The sequence below is a fragment of the Lepisosteus platostomus genome, chromosome 8 (genome assembly GCF_059453375.1).
Source record: "Lepisosteus platostomus isolate fLepPlt1 chromosome 8, fLepPlt1.hap1, whole genome shotgun sequence".
Taxonomy (NCBI): Eukaryota; Metazoa; Chordata; class Actinopteri; order Semionotiformes; family Lepisosteidae; genus Lepisosteus; species Lepisosteus platostomus.
The window spans coordinates 51,401,743-51,425,086 of record NC_142618.1 but is presented as its reverse complement, the minus strand read 5'-3'; the positions used below and the strand labels follow the sequence as shown (position 1 = coordinate 51,425,086).

Here is a 23,344-nt window from a genome sequence, read left to right as displayed (position 1 = left end):
ATTGAATAATTCTGTTGTAATACTGGAATAAAGTTAATAACACAATTGGTAATAAAGAATAGTTTATTTTTTTCATGATTGAAATTTGTGCAGTTGTTACTGGTAAACATCTGTAACAGCACAACGTACATTTCCGAAGAGACGGAGACAATGAGTACAACAGTGCTTCTATAGTGAGAGCTGTTCACTCTTTCTTAAGTGTCAGCTAAGGGGAAGAGACTAGTATATTTTTAATAATAATAATGTAATTTGTGCTTGACCGAGTGATAAAATGACACTCAATTTCAAAATAGATGGTGAAAATAAAATGTCCTTTTTTATTGAATTTGCATGAGATTATCCATTTAGCATACACACAGCATTCTAAATTGATGTTTGTAGTAATAATAGCTATAATAATAACAATAATAACCATGACAATTATTATTATTATTATTATTATTATTATTATTGTTGTTTTCACCATCTATTTTGAAAATGAGTGTTATTTTATCTCTCAGTCACCCACAGCAGAAACTAAAAATAAAATCTGCACAGTGCTTGATCCAGTATTAATTTGAAGTGCCGTTACAACCTGCAGCATCAGCAGATGGTGCTCAATGGTAAAAGACTACAAACGGTTGCTAGGAGCCACTGGCTGCAACACATTCTCATTTTCACGGTAATTAACCGCGCATCGCAAGACACTACTGGTACTTTGATTTTTTTACAGTTATGATTTAGCTCCAAAAATGGTTTTGTCAATACATAATCCATAAAGCTTTTGGAAAATGTTTCCATTCATAGCAAACAGCCTGTACTCTGATATACACAGAGCAATGATTCAGAGAATGGCTTCAGTGCCAGCATCTTATATCTGATGACAACTTTCATCTGCAGGGTTCTCTGAGATCAAATGTTATAGGTTCAACATCAATTCTGGAAAGTGTGTGTATGTGTATAAGATTATACGCCAGCACTCACCTCCTAAAATAATTTACAGATTGTAAAGCCTCTACAGTTATTCCAATACTGGCATAACCTTGCATTCAAAGTAAAAAATATGTTTATCCCCCCTAACCACCCCTCCAAACACACACTTTTCTGAATGACTGTCATCACTATCTTTGCCAATTTTTTTCTATGAATAATCAAACCCTTACATCTGTCAGGATTGGATTCTCATAACTAAATAAATAGAGATGATTCTGTGTACAGCTACATACACACAAAAATGAATACAGAGGAGGACAAAAGAGTGGCTACACAGCATTGACAATTACTGAGCAAATTAAGATGTATCAGACAACAAAATGGGCAATGAGGAGAAACAGCAATATTACTGCATTCAACTAAAAATAAAAGCATTTCTGTAGTCTAAAGATGCAATTTTTCATTTTACATTGAATATTTTACAATACACCTCTCTGATCAATGAATGTGTAGTTACAGAAATAATAAAATCTTCCACCACCTAAAATGTTATATTTCCTTGTTAGTCAAAAATGCTGCAGTTTCACGGATAATATAGCAAAATCACAGTGATCTAGTTAACTCATAGTAAAAATTGCAATACAGTTCAAATTTCAACTGAAGACTTTACATTGCCCTGACTTTAAAAACACAAGGTATAAAACTGCCAAACTGTGATTTACAGTCATCATGAAACGGCCATTTATTTTCTAATTTAAAAAAAATATATAGATCCAGTGAGCACAGGACTGGTGCAGGGATGCAGTGATATTTACTCTAGTGGAAGAGGTTAGATAAATTTTCTTACACTGAGCTGGCTGCCTCTATCTAACACAACCGGCTTGATCAACAAACCTTTGTACCCATCATGCCTTCCACAGGCGAGACCTCACCCTATTGTGTGAGCCAGATTCTCCATGTCTATCTCTTCAGGACACCGCTCGGAAGCTGGAGCTCTTCCAGCATCTCTATTCAAACACCCTCCTCCATTAAAAGTGGCTACCTTCATGCAGTTCTTTCAGTGGCAAAGCCCAGGACAAGGTGCCATTCCTGTATTTTTTTCCTTCCTCTTCGGACAAAAAATAATAATAATAATAAAAAAAAAAAATCCACTCAGGCTTATCCTCTGGCAGCAGGTACTCTTGAATTATGTGAGAAAACAATAGAATTCTGAAGAGGGGAGAATCTCTGCTCTCACAAAGAGATGGGTTACACTGTTATAATTTTTGAGGTTGGTGAAACATATTGTTGTGAGTATAAGTGGAAGCCTCCCTTTGAGAGTCCATTTTTTTTGCTGGTGTTTTCCTGGCATTCATCCCATTATGAAATTCCACTCCAGTGGCGTTTTATCTCCGTCTACCAGATTGAAGAACGGTGGTACAATTACAAGTATGCCATGGGGCTTTATTTATACCCTATTTGTGATTTTTTTTTCTTAAACACCACATCACGAAGCAAAAGCAAAGCAATACCACAATGCTTTCCGAATTGATTGATTCAGGCACACAATACTGTGAATATTTTTCCATAATGTTATTTTTAGAATATTGTAGAAGAAATGAGTTAATAAGATTACTTACTATGAGCAATTCAGATTCCTGAAGTTAACTTGTGTCACAAAGCACTCTTATGTATATACAGGAGGGAGAGTCACTTCTTCCATCGCAACACAGCATCTAGTGGGAGGGTTGTGCAGCCAGACTATACAATGGATCAGATGGAGGAGTGAGAACTTACTTCAGCAATTAAATTGAGGTGGAAATGTAGGTTGGCCAGATTGGAAAAGCCCAGAGTGGAATTTAGTCAGGACACTGGGGTTAACAACCCTACTCTGACAACAGGGCCTCCGGATCTTTAATGACCAAGTAGTCGGGACCACAGTTTTGAAGGGCCTACGGCACTGGGCCCATGTCATGCATGGTGATCCCTAAATGCAGTGGCTGCTTTTAAATTTTGTACTTTGTAGCCGGCAACACCAACCTGCCATTATAAGGGCGTGTGGACCCTTTTGCCCCCTCAACACATTCTTTATATCTCCCAGAACTGCCAGTGCACCCACCCAAGACAAGACAGCTATCCTCCATAACTGCTTGCTTGTTACAGTCAATCAATCTAGCATTTACCACATTGAATACCCCCCACCCAACACACAGAACAAGACCCAAACTATCCACAAGGGGAACTCGCTCATTAATAAGAACTTCATGGCCCGTAGTTAAACCTGGTCCCAGAGAAACAGTCCAGTGTCTCTGTCCTCTGTGACTCAGGTCTCAGTGACCTGGCATGCCTCCTTCCACCACAGCAAAGAAACTCTGTACAGACCTTCACTGGTCTTGGGCATCAGCTTCAGTCCCAGCCTTACTGGAAAAAAGGGGTCTTTTACATTCCCTCCTACACTGTTTCCTCTGAATCCAGTACTGTGCAGGGGAAGGAAGATGATGATGATGCCTGAGCCTTCCTCTCTGGCGCTCTGGACAATCCCCCTCCGGTGTCTGAGTTCTCCTCTGTGTCCCACCAGATTCTTCTGCTCCGGAATCACCTCTCTTTTCCTGACTGGGGCTTATATAAAGCCACGTCCTAGCCAGGCTCGGGACTCGTTATGTAGGGGTGGATGTCTTGGGAGTGGGTAGAGCTAACAGCTTGGGGCTGATTAATTAACTGGGTGTACAGGGATGGCCAGGTGTAACGACGTCTTGTCTATTCTTACCCTGTTCTGCCCACCCACCCCCTTCCCTCTTGGTCTGAGGCCCAGTTAGAGCACTCTCAGAGTCCCACGCGTCACTTCTGAGCTGTGTGGCAGTTAACCAGTACGCAAGGAGGACTTGTGATCAATGGGAAGGTCAGAAATAAAGAAAACACAAATGCTCCAGCCCTTTTGGAGACACAAGCCATTCTACACAAACCTTAAGTCTAAATAGTCCTTGACACTGTTGTCCCATGCCTATTTTTTCACTCATTCTGGTCCTGGGAGAAGAACAGTTACCCCAGACTACTGATAGCAGTCTCTTAATTTTCTCTGGCCCTGGAGAAACTCTAGCCCTAAGCTGAATCAAAAGATACCCTTTTTTTGTATAATTTTATTATAATAATTAGTTTGAATATACTATTTGTGAAAAGAAATAAAATGTTCAAACTGCACAGGTGAGGAAAAAAGGAGGCTACATGTGTATATAAAAGGTGACATTTTGGAACACGGTTTTGAACTTTTTAGTTCGTCTTTAAACTTTTTATTGGATTTTGCTTTTTCTAGTACCATACCCTGTTCAGTGTATTAAAATTGGTCTTCTTTGAAAATATTATACTTTCAGTTCCAGTGCCTATCATGTTTTGAGGGATTCAAATCCTAATTTGCAAATACTTTGCTGCATGTGCACATGTATGTACAATGATTACTCATTTGATTATGTAAAGGAGAACCCAAACTTAAAAAAATACTTGAGTATATTTTCCTACTGGATTATTGTTATTTTTACAGATACTGACTCATTATGAGAATCCTCTCGGTCACCAGTGCACCCTTCTTGTTTACAAAAAACAACTCAATTCATGCCAGACCTAAAATGCTTTCCACTTTTTTCAGCGTTGTAAAAGAGGATGCTTCTTGTGCCGCCTTTTTTACTCACACAGAAGCACACCTTCAAATACCGCGCACGCATACAGTACAAGAAAGACAAAGAGTTCCTTGTTTTCATGTATTTTCACTCAGTGATTATGCTTCAAGCACAAGCCAATACATCCCCTGGTGTCTTTCAAGAAACAGGTGGCTGAGATCAATTGGTTTGTAATTGTCCTGATACCCTTATACTCCATTTCTTGTTTTTCTTTATGTAGGTTTCTCTATCTGTGTGAGATGCCAGTCAGGTCTGCACTCAAGTACCACCTTGTACTGTGTTGAACCTCACCTTCAGACTATGTATAGTCCAATGCTATACAAGGTCCCAGAAATCTGTTGGGAAGGTTTAATTGCCAACACTTTGAAAGAATGAGCTGCAAACTCATTGAACTTCTGCAGGAATATTACATGAATATCCTAGTAACTAGAATTGCAATATGGAATTTAAGCAGCGTTGTCTGTTTTAAATACAATACACTAGTGTGTGGTGCTCAGACTGTGTATTAAACTGCATGCATGGCCTGCAGTGATAGTAGCCGATGACGAACTAACACAGTTGTCAAGCCTGTATAGCCAGCCACACAGTGCAAGTAAATATCAAAGTAATCCTGATATAAAATAGTTGCTTTTAAAATAAATATTTTATATTGAGTTGCCAGGCATAACAACAGTCACTTACTTTCCTTTGTAGTACTAGCAATTGGGTAGTCCTTTGGCACTGTAGCCAGCATGACAATGTGATACGAAAGGCGTAATGTGGTAGTTTTTAGAAGCAACAGTCCTGTGATATTAAAAAATCCATTTGAGGTAATGATTTGTTATTGTTAATGTTTAAAGAAACCAGAATAAGGATAATGAAGAAGGTACTTGGGTGACATTGTGGCACAGTGGTTTGCATCGCTGCCTGGCAGCGCTGGGGACCTGGGCTCGAATTTTTGGGAGCTATCTCTGCGGAGTTTGTATGTTCATCCCGTGTTCGCATGGGGTTTCCTCTGGTTGCTCCAGTTCCCTACCACAGTCCAAAGGCATACTGGTATTAGCTTCCAGAAAAATTGGACATGGTGTGAGCGCGTGTGTCTCAGCCTGTGTCTGCGCCTTGATGGACTGCTGATCCATCCAGAGTGGATCCTGCTTTGCATCCAGTGCTTCCTGGGATAGGCTCTGGACCATGTGACTGGATAACAAAGCCGGAATAAGGATCATGAAAAAGGAACTTCCATTTCACAATCCACGCAGCCTGATGAGGACCCCAGTCCTGTATAAGCTGAGAAATACAGCCATCAGTTCTGTTCAATTCGGGAAGCCCTGGACCAGGCACAGGCTTAAACATTGGCAAACCCCTAATGAAGTCAGCTTTGGTTGATGGCAGTGGTTTAGGTCTTTTTTTATGCATCATTAGTGAGTTTCACAGTTTCTCAATAAGCTGAGTTTGTGCGGCATACTTTTTGGAGCAAACTTAAATTTTAACATACAGGTAGGTCTGATTTCGTTTAAGGTTTGTTAAAATAACACAGACAAGAGTCAAGTTTAACATCTCTTACCAGTCGTGTAAGTAGCCAATTTATTTTGATAAGGTTCTAAATATGTAAAATAGTGTTAAAATTCATGTTGATCAAGGTAAGTTTTCCAAGCGAGGCTGTCTGGGCTATCTTAACCACAGCACCACTGCCTTCAAACTAATTTGTTTAAACCTACAGACTATTTCAAAGCACAAAAAAAATTCTCACCTGATAAATCATTTTTTCCATCTCCCATCAGGTAAGGCTTAATTAGCCTTTTTGTGTGGGTCCCAGGGCGCTCATTGCTGATACAGAAATGTGTGTGCAACAGTATCTGTTTTTAAATTACAAAAAGAATTTAAATCATTCTTTCAAAGCTTTGAAGCGTTAATTTGGAAAGCAACCAGAGTTTAATCCCCATAACACATTTTCATCAAAAATGAATTTCTTGATGATTTCATTTCTGTGCAATATATCCATGAAGTCTGAAACACAGCAATAAGAAAGAAAATTACCCCGGGATTAAGGCTGAAAACAATTACTTCAAAATGGTTTTTAATTAAAGTTTAATGAAAAAAAATCCTATCAGATAACTGCTGTCTCCGCTTTTGTGTCAAGTTAGTTGCTTTAGGTTAAGGAAGAAAAAAATAAACTCTTAATTTCTGTTTCCAATATGCATTAAAAGGTTTACCCATGGTATTAGTTTCAAAGAATAGCCAACAGCTAGTAAGTAAACACATTCCACAGACAGATCTTTGTAACTTTTGTCTGTTAATTGGGATAAATCCGCTTCAGATTTTGTTAATTCCTCAGGCTAAATAACTTCATTATATTCAAATGAAACTGCATTGAGACTTGCCAGTACCTGAGCATACAGTACAAAGTGTTTAACAAATCATTCTTATACATCATCTAAGTACTGTATATTGGCACATGATGGACAGGTAAAGGTATTTTGTATAAGAATTATATATCATTCTATAATATATAATAATATTAAACATACATCAGTTGTATATTGATGTCATCAACAGCATCTGATCCTCATTTGATTTGTGCAGAGCTACTCAACGGAAAAGTATGAGTATCTCTTCAACATTACAGTTTCGTGCCTTAAAAGAGGTCTTGTCCTTCAAAACGTTCGCTACACTGACAACTTGGCTAAAAATGATACCACAGGTCTTAATATCTCTGACCTTCTTGCAGTAGCAGTATTTGAAGAAAGGGTGGCACAATAAGAGTGAGGTTGTGGCGCAGTGGTTAGCATTAATGCATCACAGTGCTGGAGCCCTTAGCCCATCTCCTGGGCTGCTCTCTGTGAACGGTTTGTATGTTCTCCCTGTTGTTCACATGGTTTTCCTTGGAGTGCTCCAGTTTTCTCCCACAATCCAAAACCATACAGGTGGGTAACTGGCTTTTTGGGAGAACTGGCCCTGCTGTGTGTTTGTGCCTACAGTATGTGTCTGCGCTGTGATAGACTGGTGTCCCATCCAGGGTGTATCCTGCCTCGCGCCTCTGGCTCCGCCTGGTACCCTGGGCCTTTGGAGACAGTCATCTGAGATCACATTTTGTCTGATCTCCACTACTAGTGGAGAGGTGAGGCCTCTATAGATTGTGTCATCTGATGATCTACATTTCCATTAAAAAAAGATAGTTCCCGTCACAGAATTCACGAACCATTAAACAGGAGACAGGCCATGGGTGCCTACGCAATGAATCAGGCTAGTTAATGTTGTAATACTTCATTTGTTATATGATTATTAGAATGTTCTGGAAAGGCAATACATCACATCATTCCTAACTGCTTTGCAGAGCACAGGAGCATCCTGTACCATTTAACTCTAAAAGATTATGATTTTAATTCCAGGCAGTAGGCATTCACGATAATGCATTTCTTAAGATCATGAACTGGTTAATGCATTGGAAATAAAGAGTACAGCTGCTGGGCTAAATGAACACTACACTGTAGACAGTGCTGTCCTTGGATTGAACTGTATTGTTGAAGTCCCGAGTCCTTGGTCATTTAAGATCCCATGACATTCCTCGTGTTTGGGAGACGAGTAGTAATCCCAGTGCACTCGCTAAATTACGCTGTGATTTTGCATAATCTGGCCTTCATAAAGTTCCCTCTTCATTCAACTGCTGGAGCAATTACCCACTTCCCCTCTTGACTGACAGGGCAGTTGTGCTACTGGAGCCTATTGGCAGTTGTATATCACCCAAGCTGACTGGTGCACTTCATGTGAAGTGCTTTGAGACCCTTTGGGTTGAAATGTGTTCTATAAATGCAAGGGATTACAGTTGCCCAAGAGGTATGACAGTCAGTACCCGTTTAACTGGTGTACAGATCTTTCTGGCAACATCTTCAGATGATCTCAGATATCTGCCATTAGAGTTCCTCGAGGGAGGGCAACATGAAAGCAATATTCATGAGAAAGTACATATATACAGTATGTGCACCGTAAAGAAACGCCTGTCTATATCTAGATCGGTTTATTACTCCACGGTCTCCATAGTATTTACAACTATAGGAAGCATTACGAACGAACTGATAGAAGAGTTCGATTGAGTTGTCAATAGATATGGAGCACGCACAAGATACATAGTACTGTGAAAAATAAAATAACTGCTATTAAATCTAAATACACTTTGGTTACAGCCAGTGAATCTATTCACGTGGATAAATACTGACGCAGGTTTAACCCGTTTACAGGCAGCAAAGCGAAAACGGAAGAAAAATATATTTCCCGTCACAAACATCCGCGTAACAGCATTTTTAAAATATGATTGCTCATTGAGGTGTTGTGTGGAAGCTGAACCAGCACTGCACTGGCAAATAAAACACTGGGAAACGGGGAGGAATAATCGTTTTCACAGTTCCAGCAAGTTTTTAATCTTGCACAGAATTCATACAATTGCGTTAACACATATCTGTAAACCCTTCTGAACTACGTAGCATAATAACGAGCGAAAAGTATGCGTAACATCTAATGTATATTTAACTGGATGGTAAACACACCGTCACACACCACCTTATCTATGCAAGCTGTAAAATATGCGAAAGGCTAGACCTTAAAAGGAGACTATCCTAACGTAATCCGGCTACACTATGTGATGAAAAGCAGGGCCATGTCATTGCACTCTGTCAGCAATCTGTACCTTTCCTCAAAAGGTCGATTTTGTGAGTAACTGTGACGGTACTTCTATGTCGTAATTAAGTCACTGTTTGTTCTCAACATCTGAAGCGTGTACAGCACTCGCAGGTCATAGGAAGTGTAGCGTGTGGCGGTGCACGTCCGAGGGCTGGTGTGTGGAAGTGTTTCCAAGTTCCTTCTGCTTCGGTGGCCGCAATTTATATTCACAGATTAAAAAGGGGGGGGTCGTTATGAACAAAATTAATAGTATGACGCTCGTATAAGCAGAAAGCGTCACACCACAACACAGGGTGCAAGGCTACGGATTTAAATTGGGAAAACCTGACAATAACAAAAAGAATCATTATTTACTAGCAGGACCCTTCAAAATACCTGACATATTTATTTATGTGAATAAAGAAATGGAAGTGTCATCCACAGGCGGCGACTTCAAGGCGCCGAGCATTGGCACACACGGAAAACAACAACCCCCCCCGCCATGGTCGGGTTTTTCTTTTCGGAATCGTATGGGTTACGACACACGTAGGCGGCGGATCGCCTGTGTTGTGATGGGCTGTCTGCGGAGCCTCCACGCACGGCTCCCCGCATGAAGCTGCCAGCCCGCACGCCCGTCCCCGAGTCAGGAAAGGTGGTGGTGCGGCGTCACGTCATATGGGCCGCCGCGCTGCCATTGGCCGGCGCGCCTCACCAGACGCCTTGTTTTCAGCCAAGGGAAGCGCGCTAGAGGAGTCAGGCCGCCGGGGCTGTGGTGCGGAGCGGCAGTCGGGTTTGTTCCCCCCTTCCAGTGAGGATGTGACTTAAAAAAAAAAAAAAAAGACGTGACCGTAAAACGCCAGCCGCCGCATTGAACGACGAGGCAATCAGAAGTGTGGAAGGCAACCAGTTTTCATCTTCTCTCACCCACTAACTGGAGGTCGAGGTAGGCATTTGGGCATCAGCTGTGCCCATGTCTTAAGGTTTTAGTGTATTGTTCGTGTGCTCTGCAGTTAACATGCCTTATACGTATAAGGACACTTGTGAGGTTTTTGAAGCGCTTTTAAGTTGAAGGATATCGCTGTGTTATACCGAGATGAGTTTAATCTCGAATAGTTAACACTAAAGTCCCCCCCTATTTCTTTTGACACGTGTGCACTCGGTCCAGAGCATCTGTGGCGACAGAAATTGATGGTGTCGTCGTTGTTTTGTGTGTGTGTGTGTTTTTCATTGTTCAGCTGCCAAATGCCAAGGCTGGAGGGACACTGCTGGAGCTGCTCCTGTTCGACGAGGGTCAAATCGAAGTACCTCTCCAGCGCGTCCTGGCTGGCGTCTAAAGCCGGCGAAATGATGACGATCATCTCGGCCCTGCTCGGCCACGCTTACGGCTCCCTGCACCACCTCCAGGCCGCCAACCTGCTCCGGCGGGGCCTGGTGCTCTTCACGGTGGGGGTGTTCCTGGCGCTGGTGCTCAACCTGCTGCAGGTCCAGCGGAACGTCACCCTGTTCCCGGAGGAGGTCCTCGCCACCCTCTTCTCCTCGGCCTGGTGGGTCCCGTTGTGCTGCGGCACGGCCGCGGGTGAGTTTTCTCGCCGAGAGCGCCGCCTCGGTGCGTTTGTGTGTTTGTGTGTTTACTACGATTTTATCAGTGATCTTGAAAGGCCGGGGTACGGGGGTAACCGGGGGTATCTGATAACCCTCCCCTCCAACGTCTCATGAGACCATAAATATCCCATTCGTTTCGCTAGACCGTTGCTTTATTTTATTCTGGGCTAGCGGTGTGTTGTTGTTTTTTTTTGGGGGGGGGGATAAAGTCATCTTGCGACCGACCAGGCTGCATATAAAAGCAGTCCGGGCGAAAACGGGGAAACTTTTCAGGCTCGGGGTAGTAAAATAAACAGTGAGTCCGCTGCCGCAGTGCTCATGTGTTAAGCTGCAGTCGAGCTTTTACATATTTGGAATAATTGTGGACGTAAGTTTTGGTTTTATACAAATTGCACCCTTCTGTTCCTGTTTCTTGAAAATCCTGCTATAGAAAGGTTGAAACCCTTATGTTTGCTGTGAACGTGGTTTGTTTTAACACGGAGCTCCCTCGGGTCTACAACACACACGCACACACCCCCCCGCCGCTGCCCCCCTTTTTGTTATTGTCGGTGTAACCGGAAAGCCTTAATTTACTGTTTTATGGATCTGTTTAACGTAACTTTATGACATGATTTCGTTAATGTGTAATATAGCGCATTTTCGATTTCGCTTGACAACGATGCGGCCCCCCTGGCAACGGCTCCGGCGGAGGGCCGCCTAGAGCGCCTCTCTCATTGGCTGCGCGGATAACTGGTGAGCTGCGGAGGCGGCTTCCCATTGGCTGATCGCGCGAACACGCCACTGACATAAAAGAGAAACAAGGAAGTCATGTGCGCCGGGAAATAAATACAACCTCTGTGGTCTCCACTACCCAGCCCAACCCTCCCCCCTCTCGTTCTCTAATTCCGCTAAACCAGCCATCTCCAACCCTGCTCACGGAGAGTCCCTCGTCTGGCAGGTTTTTTTTTTTTTTAAGGTCACCACTAAATCCCCAGATTTTTAAAACCCGGGGAAAAATACTTGTGATCGGCTGCAGGCTATTTGTTAAGTGAAATAATTGACGAGTACGCCCGGAACGAAGCCCCCAATGACAAGATACGTTAACTGAGCAAATTACTTGCTTTAATTGATTAAAAGTTACAGAGTCTTTAGAAATCCCTGCCAAACCACTTCTCACATTTACAGTAGAATATTGATGGATGGTGGAGAGGCTATGAACAACAAAATTGTGTTTTGAGGCTATGTTGTTACACATTCTGCCCTTGTCTTATACAGGGATGTTAATAACTTCTGTCCTTATCTGGTAACCCAAAGTAAAAGTGGATTCACAGATACCAGTATTGCTATAAAATGTATTTCAGGTGTTGATTTATATAAGGTTTTGCAGCTGTGTTTGACTTTTAGTTAGTGTTTCAGATTGTTGATATAACACACTTGTTTTTTTCCCCTATCTTCTCAAATTGTCTACCGCCCTTATGCTGATATGCTACAAGTGAAAGCTTATTTTTGTGTATTTTATTAGACACCGCCCCTTTAAGTTTCTAATGTTGCACCTATTATGTCCTGTTTTTTCTGTTCAGCTGGTTTCTGTGATTGACTGATCCACTGCACATTAATCTAATGAATAATGGTAAACATTTAGTGATTGGAAAAATATAAACAGTAAGCTTTTTTACTTTTACGCAATTGATTTTAGTCATACCTAGTTTTAAATAGCATGCACTTTTAAATATGTAGCCAATTCCTGAGGGCTGTTCTAGGATGGGTACCTGCACTGTTCTCAGATCATACCAATACCAAATACTTTTTATAAGTGCTTGTCAGATGCAGCCTTCAAATTTTATTTTTCACCTCCCGTGTGTGGGTATGTTGAAGTACTAATGCTGTGATTTTGTTTTGGTTGTTTCCCGCAGCTGTGGTAGGACTGCTGTACCCCTGCATTGACAGCCATCTTGGGGAGCCCCACAAGTTTAAGAGGGAATGGGCCAGTGTCATGCGCTGCATCGCAGTGTTTGTTGGGATCAATCATGCCAGTGCTGTATCCTTTCAGAATAAAGGAGTTGGGGCTTTTTGGCCTGGTTTTCCCCAGCCATGTAAAACTGGGCAAAAGGTCTTTAGCTAAACAGTAGAACAATTTTAAGTAGTTCAGGGGGGTAGCTACATCAGCATGCGTAGGCTGCAAAGGAACAAGTAATAGGTTTATTCCATGCTGAAAAGAGAAGAAAGAAAAAAACTTTTCGGCCTTGGAGCCTTCTTCAGGTTTGACACCTGAAGAAGGCTCCACGGCAAAACATTGTTTTCTTTCTTCTCTTTTCAGCATGGAATAAACCTATTTCTTGAACAATTTTAAAGCAGGCAAACAAATTTTAGGAACTCCCATGGTCACCATTATATTTAACTGGCGTTGTTGTACCTTATCACATGATTTTAAGCTTCTCATCTCTCTAAGTCAGGGTTCACATGCCTTTGTTTACAAGCAAAATGTGTCCTGCTCTTATGGTAAGCGATTACTGCAACAGATCATACCACAGGATACAAACTTTCTCAAGCTGATGAAATAAGATCAAAAGATTTGAGTCTTAAGTTCCCGTTTCTTCGAAATTCTAACATTATGGTAGCTCTCTTTTGATTTTTAAGTTGATTTGTACAGTTCAAGTACATAAAACTGCAAAACACTTTCACATCTTTACTGTGGGTAGTTCCTTACTTGGAAGTTGGCTGGCAAAATCAGTAAAAAATTACGCCTTAAAATGGCTAAAAGTGGCTTTAACTTTAATATTTAGGCATTTGTTTAGCTTGAATGTGGTATTATTTGATGTTTGATAAAAGAAAAGTCTACATTGACTTGTACCATTGACGCAAAACTCACTTGAGTCCAAATCTGTATCAATTTACGGTTCGAGTTAGTGGATGGCTTTTGCATTGATTTTTACAACTTTATATTAAGACGGTTCCCCTGCTTCTTGTGATACATGTTTGATGACGATACCGATAACCTGTGTATAAAAAGTGCTATGATGCACGTTTCCTTTAACTCATGCGTTCATAGAAACTGGACTTTGCCAACAATGTTCAGCTGTCACTCACCCTAGCAGCCCTTTCACTGGGGCTGTGGTGGACATTTGACCGATCAAGAAGTGGCTTTGGACTGGGAATTACAATAGCTTTTCTTGCCACACTCATCACACAGTTCCTCGTGTACAATGGCGTGTATCAGTAAGTTTGATTTTCGCCGCGTCCTACAATTATACCTGGCTGTTATAGACGGGAAGTTGGAAACCCTTTGTGTCCTCCGAGGCTGGAGTGCCTGCCGGTGGATCGCATTGAAAGTGGTGCTGCGTTTCTGCCTTTTTTTTATTATTATTATTATTATTATATCACCTTGTTCGGAGACGTCGCATTCTGCCAAAAACACGAGGTGATCAAAGCAAGGCAAACGCATTCAAAGAATAAAAATGCATGCAATTACTCAGGTTTGGAAACCCTACATTTATATGTCTGCCCAATTACCTGTCCTCCTACCTCGCAACGTGCTCCCTCATCAAAAACATCCTGTAGTGTTTCTAGGAAGGAGGCATCAGCAAGGGGCCCAGAATGAGTGGCGCTTAAAAGGTTTCGTTTTCTGCCGAAGATACGGAGCTGATTATTTTGTTTCCCAGCATTAAATTTTAATACTGCTCCCCTCAGAGGTTGCACAGTAGAGCTAGTTAAGTTGTCATGCATGCTAAAGTAGTTGTCTTGAAGTGTGTGCAAGCATTCGTTTGTGCCATTGCACCTAATCTGTTTTGTTACCATTTCCTTCTAGGTACACGTCGCCAGACTTTCTGTATATCCGCTCCTGGCTGCCATGTATCTTCTTCTCAGGTGGAGTCACTGTTGGAAATATAGGGCGTCAGCTAGCAATGGTAAGCTGTCTGCTGTCGTTAAAAACACAAGCTTTTAGTTGTTTCTCCTGCCTCTCCTTTACCAGCCCATTGGAATGTGGAATTTTAACCTCATGGGGAGGGATAAAATTGGACCCCTTGTGTTCTGAATATTTTCTGTTAGAGACACGATATCGAATATATTTGTTAGCTTTTAATCGAGTACGGGCTGGCAGGTGTCAGCCTGGCCAGTACCTGGATGAGACGTAAAATCGAGATCTCTATTCCTCATGGACATTAAAAATCCCAGGGAGTTTCTCGAAAAGAATAGGGGTGTTTACCCCAGTGTCCTGACCACACCCCCCCCCCCCCAGTAATCCCCGTCTATGAATTAGCTTCGTTACTCAATGCACCAGTACACTCACCACACACCAGCTATCGGTGGGGAAGTGAACAATTGAACTGTGGCTACCGTCACATCATCCAGGTGGGGCTGCACATTGGTGATGGCGGAGAGGAGACCCCATTACCTGTAAAGGGAACTGTCCAGAAGAGTGCTATATAAGTGTAAGGAATTCTTATTAGTTATTATTCTCTATATGATTTAAATATATATATATTTTTTACACAGCATTCACCAATGAAGTATTGAATACTGAGAGTATAAAGAGGTTTGTATAGTTTATTGGAAAATAAGTTACCAAAAGGAACATATACTGCAGGGTTTTTTCTAATGTCTAGAGTGGTTGTCTAATTTTGTTTAATTTTAAAGTAGCCTTTAAAATTAAGGGTGATCTGTATGGCAATAGAATGTAAGAGGGCATGGAATCGAGAAGTTGTGTCTTGCTTAACTGCATTTAATGTAGGCAGGTGCAGAATACTGCAGAGGCAAGAGACTATAAATATAAAATGGAAAACATTAGCTTGAAGCAGCTGTTTGTTAAAAATATGAAAGTTTATTAAACCATAATTTTTCAACTTCTAGACAATAGGGGGAAGGAAAAGAACAGGTTAATAGAATATTGGTACATGTAGTTGAAAGTAGAATTGAAACCTCAGGATGTTACATGAAAGATGAATGGTACAATAGTAGGACCTCTTTTAGAATATTGTGTAGTTTTGGTCAATATATTGCAAAACTATTTCTGCACCAGAAGAGCATCCAGATACTTGACCAGTCTCAAAGCATTGTCCTACTTTGGCAGGCTAAAAGGAACTAAATTGGTTTAGTGTTGGAAGGCTCTCAAAGATTTGATTCACATATTCAAATTACTCAAGGACGGGTACAAATTCAACTTGGTGAACATCTCCAGAATCAACAGCGAAAACAAACCAGAGGAAATGTTGAATCTAAAAGTGGGGTTGAAACTGAGAACAGTCTATATACAGAAAAAGGGGGTGAACTCTCTTACCGTGTCAAGGCTGATAACCTGCTTCTTCCAAGAAGCAGCTGGATGAGAACCACGGACCCATTAGTACTATCAAATAGAAGGCCACATTGTCCTCCTCTCACTTTTTAGATGTTTCCCCACATGAACAAATTCACAACCCATGTACCTGTTAGTCCACAAAGAAACAATCCTGATTTGTGCCACGTGATCCTATACCAGTCCAAAATTCTTCAGTCAAGACGAGCCGAAAGTGATACAAGTTTACTTAATAACAATGTCATTTGCATAACTGTAGAATCTTCAAAGTGAAGGACACGTTTGGTCTTTTATTGGTTTCTGCAACTTGAGTGATTTGAAAACAACTGTGTGGGACTACACAGACTTCTTGATGCCGTTGTTGTCCAATTAAAAACATAAGTAGGCTTGATGACTTCCCCCCCCAAAAGTTAAGAGTATAAATAAGAAGGTGCTAGACAATCCGTCACATCATGAGGAGGATTAGTTAAAAGAACCACTCGAGATTAATTTAAGATGTAATTGGTCCTTGTGCCTAAGTGTACTCTGATCTCTCTATAAGGCCACGCGCGTGCACAGTACACCTGTGGTGGCCTAAGCAGCAGTCATGCAGAAGTAAATCACATAACCTCTCCAGGACTGTCATATTACAAAGTACCAATGTCATAAATACATCATCAAAACTCATCCCAGACAAAGTCTTTTCCCCTCAGTTTGCTGTATGTTACATGTTTATCTTTAGAGACTGCTTATTTAATAATAGAGAGCCAAACATATGCCAAGGGAGTTTAGTTGAGTTAGACTATAAAGAGTTTTGTAATTTTGTCCCATTGCTCTTCCATTGAGAAAGCTTCCCAAAAACGGCACTGCATTTTTTTACTCGTAGGGATTTTAAGATTGTTTTTGCAGTGTGTTAAAATTGCATAATGGATAATTAACTGCCGTGATCTTCAAAATGTGGTCTCTCTGAATATGCAGTAGCCGATGCATAGCTTTTGATTTTTAAACCTGAACCTCAGTTCTGAGACTTGATTTGTAGAGCAACACATAGCATATCCAGATATACAGGTTGTATGTGAGCTTCTGTGTAAAGATTTATTAGCTATAATGTAACATTCTAAAGGATGATAAGGAGCGGAAATAAACCATACTTGATTATTGGTGTAGTAACGGTTTGTTTGTAAAATTTCAGATAAGAGTTCTGTCACTGAGTCATTCACACCATAAATAGGAGAAGGCAAAAGTGAATTAAGCAACATAACAAATGGCTTTAATATACCTTGTTACTTTAGTAGCCTAGATAAATCAAAGAAAGTTCTAAAGACTGGACAAAGTCTGATGCCTCGTAATTGTAGCCACTTTTCCCTTAATATAAATCCCCGAGATTCCACAAGAATCCCATCCATTCTGAAGACAGATCCTTTCAGTAAACATGAGAGGCAGGATTGGCAGCTCATTATTTAAACATTCAAGATGAGTCACAGGACAGTAAATTGTATTCTGTGTTACTTTGGAATTAGTTGTTTTTTTACTTCAAATGCAAATGTTTACATTGTTTTATATATGATATACTAAATTATATGGTTTTAGTAATACCGGTTTGTGTTCTTGCTAAGGAGTGCTCTGCCTTTATATATTCTCCACTTTCATTGAGATGAACTAATGTGTAGCACTGCAGTTACAACAGAAAGTGAAATACATTTACCATGTCCTGTGTTGTCATTGGAGAAATTGTGTGTAAATCATTCCAGTAGCTTTCTTTTGAAAGCAGTTTCTCCTGTTCATTAACACCTATCATTTTCTTCACATTGTTAGGCAGAAGCAGTAGTGCTTACCATGTCTTCAGTTTTTCAAAATTTTAGTGTATTAAATTCATCACAATGTTTTCAGACAGAATGCTTCTTCATTAGGGTGGGCAGTGCAAATTTGAACACTATTGTTCAAAGCTTTGATTTGATTAACAATTTCTCCAAGTATAACCTAAACTTAAAAGACAGTGATGCTGTTACGATGTTTTTGACGCTGAGGAACCTTAGAAATGAGAGGTAGAAATCGAAAGTGGTGGAGAAGAAGATTTTAAAGGCTTATATTCACACCGAAATGCTGCTATATTTGCTCAGTTTGAATCTATTCCCCGTCTCAGCTTAGGATGGCCAAAAGGAAGGAGAACGGAATGAATCTTGTTGGCTGTCGTTAAGATTGTGTGTTCATCCTTTGACATCCAATAGATTTGCTAGCTGGAACAGTGTGTTCTGCTGTAGTTTGGGTTCCTGCTGATGCCTGGAAAGCACTGACTGTACAGCCTGATTTAAGAGTGCTTCCTAGTGGGGGGGGGGAAAAATCTAGGAAGAGTCCCTCTTTTTCCAGAATGCTCAAATGTGGATCTTTTCTAATAAATCCTGTTTTTATCTCACAGGGTGGTGCGGAGAAACCCCACAGTGATTAAAAGTGATGGAGCATCAGAGAAGAAAGGGACATGGTGCCAATGTGGAGCGTCAGGACATCGAGAGCGTCTCTGTACTCAACCTCCAGATCATCACGGATACATTTCAGTGGAAAGAGTCGGGCATTTAAGTTAATCACCTTTAAGTAAAGTAAAGGTGGGGAGATACACGCAGGATCAGATGTGCCAATCCTAGAATCTCACAAACCTGTGTGGCCAAAATGTTTTTCCATTCTTACCAGCTCGGCTCACGTTCCTGTGTTTAGCAGATCTGTGTTTTGCCCTTGAAAAGGGACTGAGTTCAAGACTGGCTTTATGAAGAATCGACTTGTGGTGCAAGAGTAGGTCTGGAATACTGGGAGGAGAGGAGTGGTGCTACAAAGGTTGTTTTTTTTTTTTGGTTTTGGTTTTGCACGAGTGTAAACTTCTGTCAATGAAAGGGAAATATTTCGGGGCTGTGCAAAAATGTCTAAAATGGTATTTAAAATCGCCACAGTCGAGATTTTTGGTATCGGTGTAAATATTTTGATATAGAGAAAATGCCATTTCATTTGAGACCAGCATTATGAAGTGCATTATAGACTTTGGACTTTCTAAGCTTGTGACAAAGAATCTGATTAAAGAAAACATACCTATTTTAATGTTATTGAAATCTTATATACTGTAACCCATTGCAGGAAGATTTTATAGGCACATGGCTGAAAACTCCTTGAACATTTCAAGTAGATAGGCAGCGGGATTTTTTTTTTTCCCTTGATGTCTCAGAAGGGGTGCATTGAAAATGTAAATCTTTAAGGAACATTTTGAATAATCACAATAACCTTATCAGTATCAAAATTGAAGTGATTAATGAAGCCTCTAAGGCTACCACACTTTTTTTTTCTCCTCCATTTACTGTATATGAATACATTAAGTTTCTTTATTTTTTCACTTGGTTTCCTTTTCTCTAAATTTATAAAATGTTTTTTTTTAACATTTCAACCTAAATTTGATACAAAGTCAACCATGTAGGCGAACGCATCTAAGCCAAGGAGTATTCATATATAGGAAAGAAAGGCATTTTTGCAGAGCCTTAGAAAATTTGCAATCTATGATTGCCTTTGTATAATAGAATTGAGTGCTTTTGTCACTATTAAAGTTTTATTATTTGTAAATATGTTGTTTATAGCTGGCATATGTAATAGCTTCTGTATCTAATCGGAATATTATTGCCATGCTAGACCAAGTTAGCAGTTATTGGGTCTAGATGATTAAAGTGCAATCTATTTAATACCAGAGCCTTGTATTCTTTTGTATATTTATTATTTCTGCCATTTGTTACATGAATTGAGAATCCTTCAGTTCTTAAGCAGCAAGGTGATAAACCACGCAATAATATCTTTCAAATGCTTTCCTTTGTTTTAAACCCTAGCTGTCAGAAGTTATTTTTTAAGTTGAATCTTTTTAATGCTGTCATTAAGTTCATAAATGATAGCTTCCTGTAAATACCACTGACCTTTACCACTGTAAGAGAACTGAAATTATGACAAATTGTGCTTTTTACTATATTTGTGTTTAAACATACGTTTGAAAGACTCAGTTGGGTTCAGTATGCTGAGGAACATTGAAAATGAGAGGTAGAAATCGAAAGTGGTGAAGTATATTTTAAAGGCTTATATTCACACAGAAATGCTGCTATATTTGCTCCATTTGAATCTATTCCCTGTCTCAGCTCAGGGTGGCCAAAACGAAGGTAAGAAAAAAAAAAAGCTTTATTTTTTGGGCGGGGGTTGAAGTTCAGTTTAGGGTGCTTTATATTGTGTATTCAGTTGTGTATCAGTTCTGCATTACTAAATGAAAAATAAAGAATATTAAACTGTGAAATTGTTTGAATTCTTAAAAATAATGCTTACATTTTCCTCTGATTAATTTAAAAGAAGTTGAGCTATTTAATTATTTTTCTACTTACCTGCCAGTCACTGTCAGATAGTCTTTATGCCACATGAATACTTCTCTGGTGTTTCCACTCTTCATCAGTTCAATACGCCATTTTTGAGGTGGATGTGCTCATCTTAACTTAAGATATTGACTACTACAATATAAAGAAAGACGGCAACATTTAAACAAGGTAGATTCATATACTATAATAGTTTTCTAATTCATATTTTGTTTACTTGAAGCATCGATATTTAAGTTTTAGGTTATTCTTTGTGACAATTGAGCTGCATGATCACCTTGTAGCCTGATCTCCTCAGATCTTGGAAACTAACGAGTCATGAGCGTGGTAAGTCCTGAGATGGGACAAGTCTAAAAGAGTGGGATTGCTGCTCTGTGTTGCACTACGTTCTGCACTAGTCGGTGATACTCTTTCATGTGGCACAGAATGTTCACATTGTTCTGTAAGATGTGTTCAGGATGAGCTATTAAGCTGAGGTCCTGACTGCTCATCAAAGGTCCCAATGGACTGTTCATAAGGAGGGTGTTGGCTTCAGCATCTTGGCTAGACTCCACCCTGATTTTGCATGGCCCAGCTTCCCTAAAGTTGCACCGCAGTTCAACTGTTGAAGCAAATTTTCCCTTTATCGGCTGTGTAGTGGGGTTATTGTTGCATAATGACCGATTCAAATCGTCAAAGGCGAGTGCTGCACTTCAGTAGTAGATGGAGAGATCCTTCCTCTATGAATTGCTCTTTGGGCTTAAATTATTTTTATTTTTTTATCCAGTTTAAAACGTTTGATCATCTGTGTCAAAACTGACAGAGAATAAATGAGTGCTGGTCTAGTTCAAAATGTGTCACGTATAACCCGCCTTAAGCTTATCCTGAGCTCAACTTCACAATTATTACCGAGAAGTCTCTTCAGAACTTTTTCTGCCCAACTGTTGAGTTAACTTTAGCATAGATGAGGAGATGCAGTAACTTAAGAATTGAAAGAAAAGTTTTTAATTCAAAAAGGCAAAATCATCCTTTTGAGAAGCACCTCAGATTTATTATTCTAATCTTGCTTAAGTAGAACTGTGCAGTATGTAATGTTCTGGATTGCTTGTGAGGGTATCGGCAAATATGAATTGTGAATGTGTCATAAAGCAGAATTTGAGCGGCATTAATATGCTGTGGGAAGTTTCTTTGTGGTGTTGTCATTTTATAGACACATTCCAGCCCAACAAAAATTCAAAAGTGATGTAAACGACATGTTAGTATTCAGTAGTAAATTTAAAATAGATTCTTTTAGGTAAGAGCACAAATTACTCAGATCATAAGTATCGGTGGCAAGAAGCACAATGCTTTAAAATGGTTGCCATGGATATAATATTTAAAACAGTATACAGTAGATAATGGTATACATGATGTTAATCAATATAAGCCCACAGATATTAAATTGATCAGCAGCATAAAATTAGACATATTTACATGGCTTTTACTAGCCTAAACAAAATACTGCACATTATAGTAGGCCGATCCTTTCAGGAACCGTCTGTCTGAAGTCCGTTTAGATCTGTTTTGCTGCCTCTCACCGACACGAAGCCCAACCTGTCACTTCTGAGCAACAGCCTCCACATGCTGCCAGTCCTCTCCCTTCTGAAAAGCAGCTTCCTATTTATATCTAGCAGGCGATTGACAGGTAACCTTTTGCACTGAAATTTCTGGGAGCAAGGCCAATTTTGAAGCACAGCTCAGCACGTATAGAACAACATTCCCAACAGGCCCCGATCCAGAGATGCACATTGCTATATTCACCACTCCGGCTTTTCAAGGGGAACAGGATAATTGGCTAAGGTCTTGACCTCTTTAATTTTCCACCAAGTCCGATTAAAGGGTTTAAGAAATGCATCTTACAGATGAGAAAGCCTTTCATCTGCTTACCAGGAAAAGTATGGAATTCTCAAGCTGCTTACCAGGAACATTATGCAAAATCCCGTTTTAAATTGTTTTGAAGCAATATTCTGAGTGCCAGTGCATTCCTGCTCCTGGACAGAGAGCACTGGATAATGAAGTCTTCTGTGTATCCAGTTAGCAGGTACAACAAACTACAATGAAGACAGATTGAGAGTGCAATTCAGCAGAATCCCATCAATGGGATAACCTTGCTGGTCTGCAGTAATATTGGTACCATCTTGTCTGTGTTGCTGCACACCAGCGTAAAACATCTTCCCATTCCAAATTTGTCTCGGGCCGATACACCTGTCCCATAATTATTTTGCTTTACTGATTGACTGAACCATACACAAGCCCAGAAAAAAAAAAACATAGCAGCAACTTTCTTCTGACATGGTTATTTATGACCATACTGCCGGTGCACTGCAAAAGATGCACTGATATCTCGAAGTCTCCACTTACCAAGGAAAGCGCTTGATGAGGTAACGGTCCTGTAGTGTATGTTGGGTCATACCCAATCCTCAGTACTATCATCGTCTTCCTCAGCACCATAGTCAAAGGCACTCAATTGCACAATTTTGTGCAAGGTTTTTTCAAAGGTGGATTTGCATCAGTTGAGCAGCTGGATGAGCACCAACAAATTCATCGGTGAATCTGAGACTTGGAAAAAAATGGAATGAAACAGGTTGCAAAGAAGGGAAATGATAGCACCTCTAACCTTCAGTTTCACAGTTACACTTAAACTTAAACTTCATTTTCCTTGAAAATGAAGACTTTTTCCAATGAATATTTTTCAATGCAGCCCGTTCTGTTAAGAGCACATGTAATGGGTCAAACTCAGCATACAAATTCATGAGGAGAAATTTATGGTTGATTTCAATTGACCCAATTATTAGCAACTACTAACCTAATGTTAGTATCACTTTGACATAAACTGTTTCAATTGTATGGTGCACAATGAATAAATCTGAAACAAAAAGCATATTATCACTCAGCTTCACATA

General features: G+C 40.2%; 1 protein-coding gene across 1 annotated transcript; it reads left to right on the top strand.

Moving 5' to 3' along the window:
- The first annotated feature begins 9,761 nt into the window (after window positions 1-9,761).
- insig1 (insulin induced gene 1) lies at window positions 9,762-20,350 on the top strand. Its single transcript, XM_088643862.1, has 6 exons — window positions 9,762-10,137; window positions 10,430-10,770; window positions 12,689-12,813; window positions 13,825-13,991; window positions 14,581-14,680; window positions 18,461-20,350. Exons 2-6 carry the CDS (start codon window positions 10,437-10,439, stop codon window positions 18,488-18,490), a joined length of 756 nt encoding a protein of 251 aa, XP_088499988.1. The 5' UTR covers window positions 9,762-10,137; window positions 10,430-10,436; the 3' UTR covers window positions 18,491-20,350.
- Window positions 20,351-23,344: the final 2,994 nt, after the last annotated feature.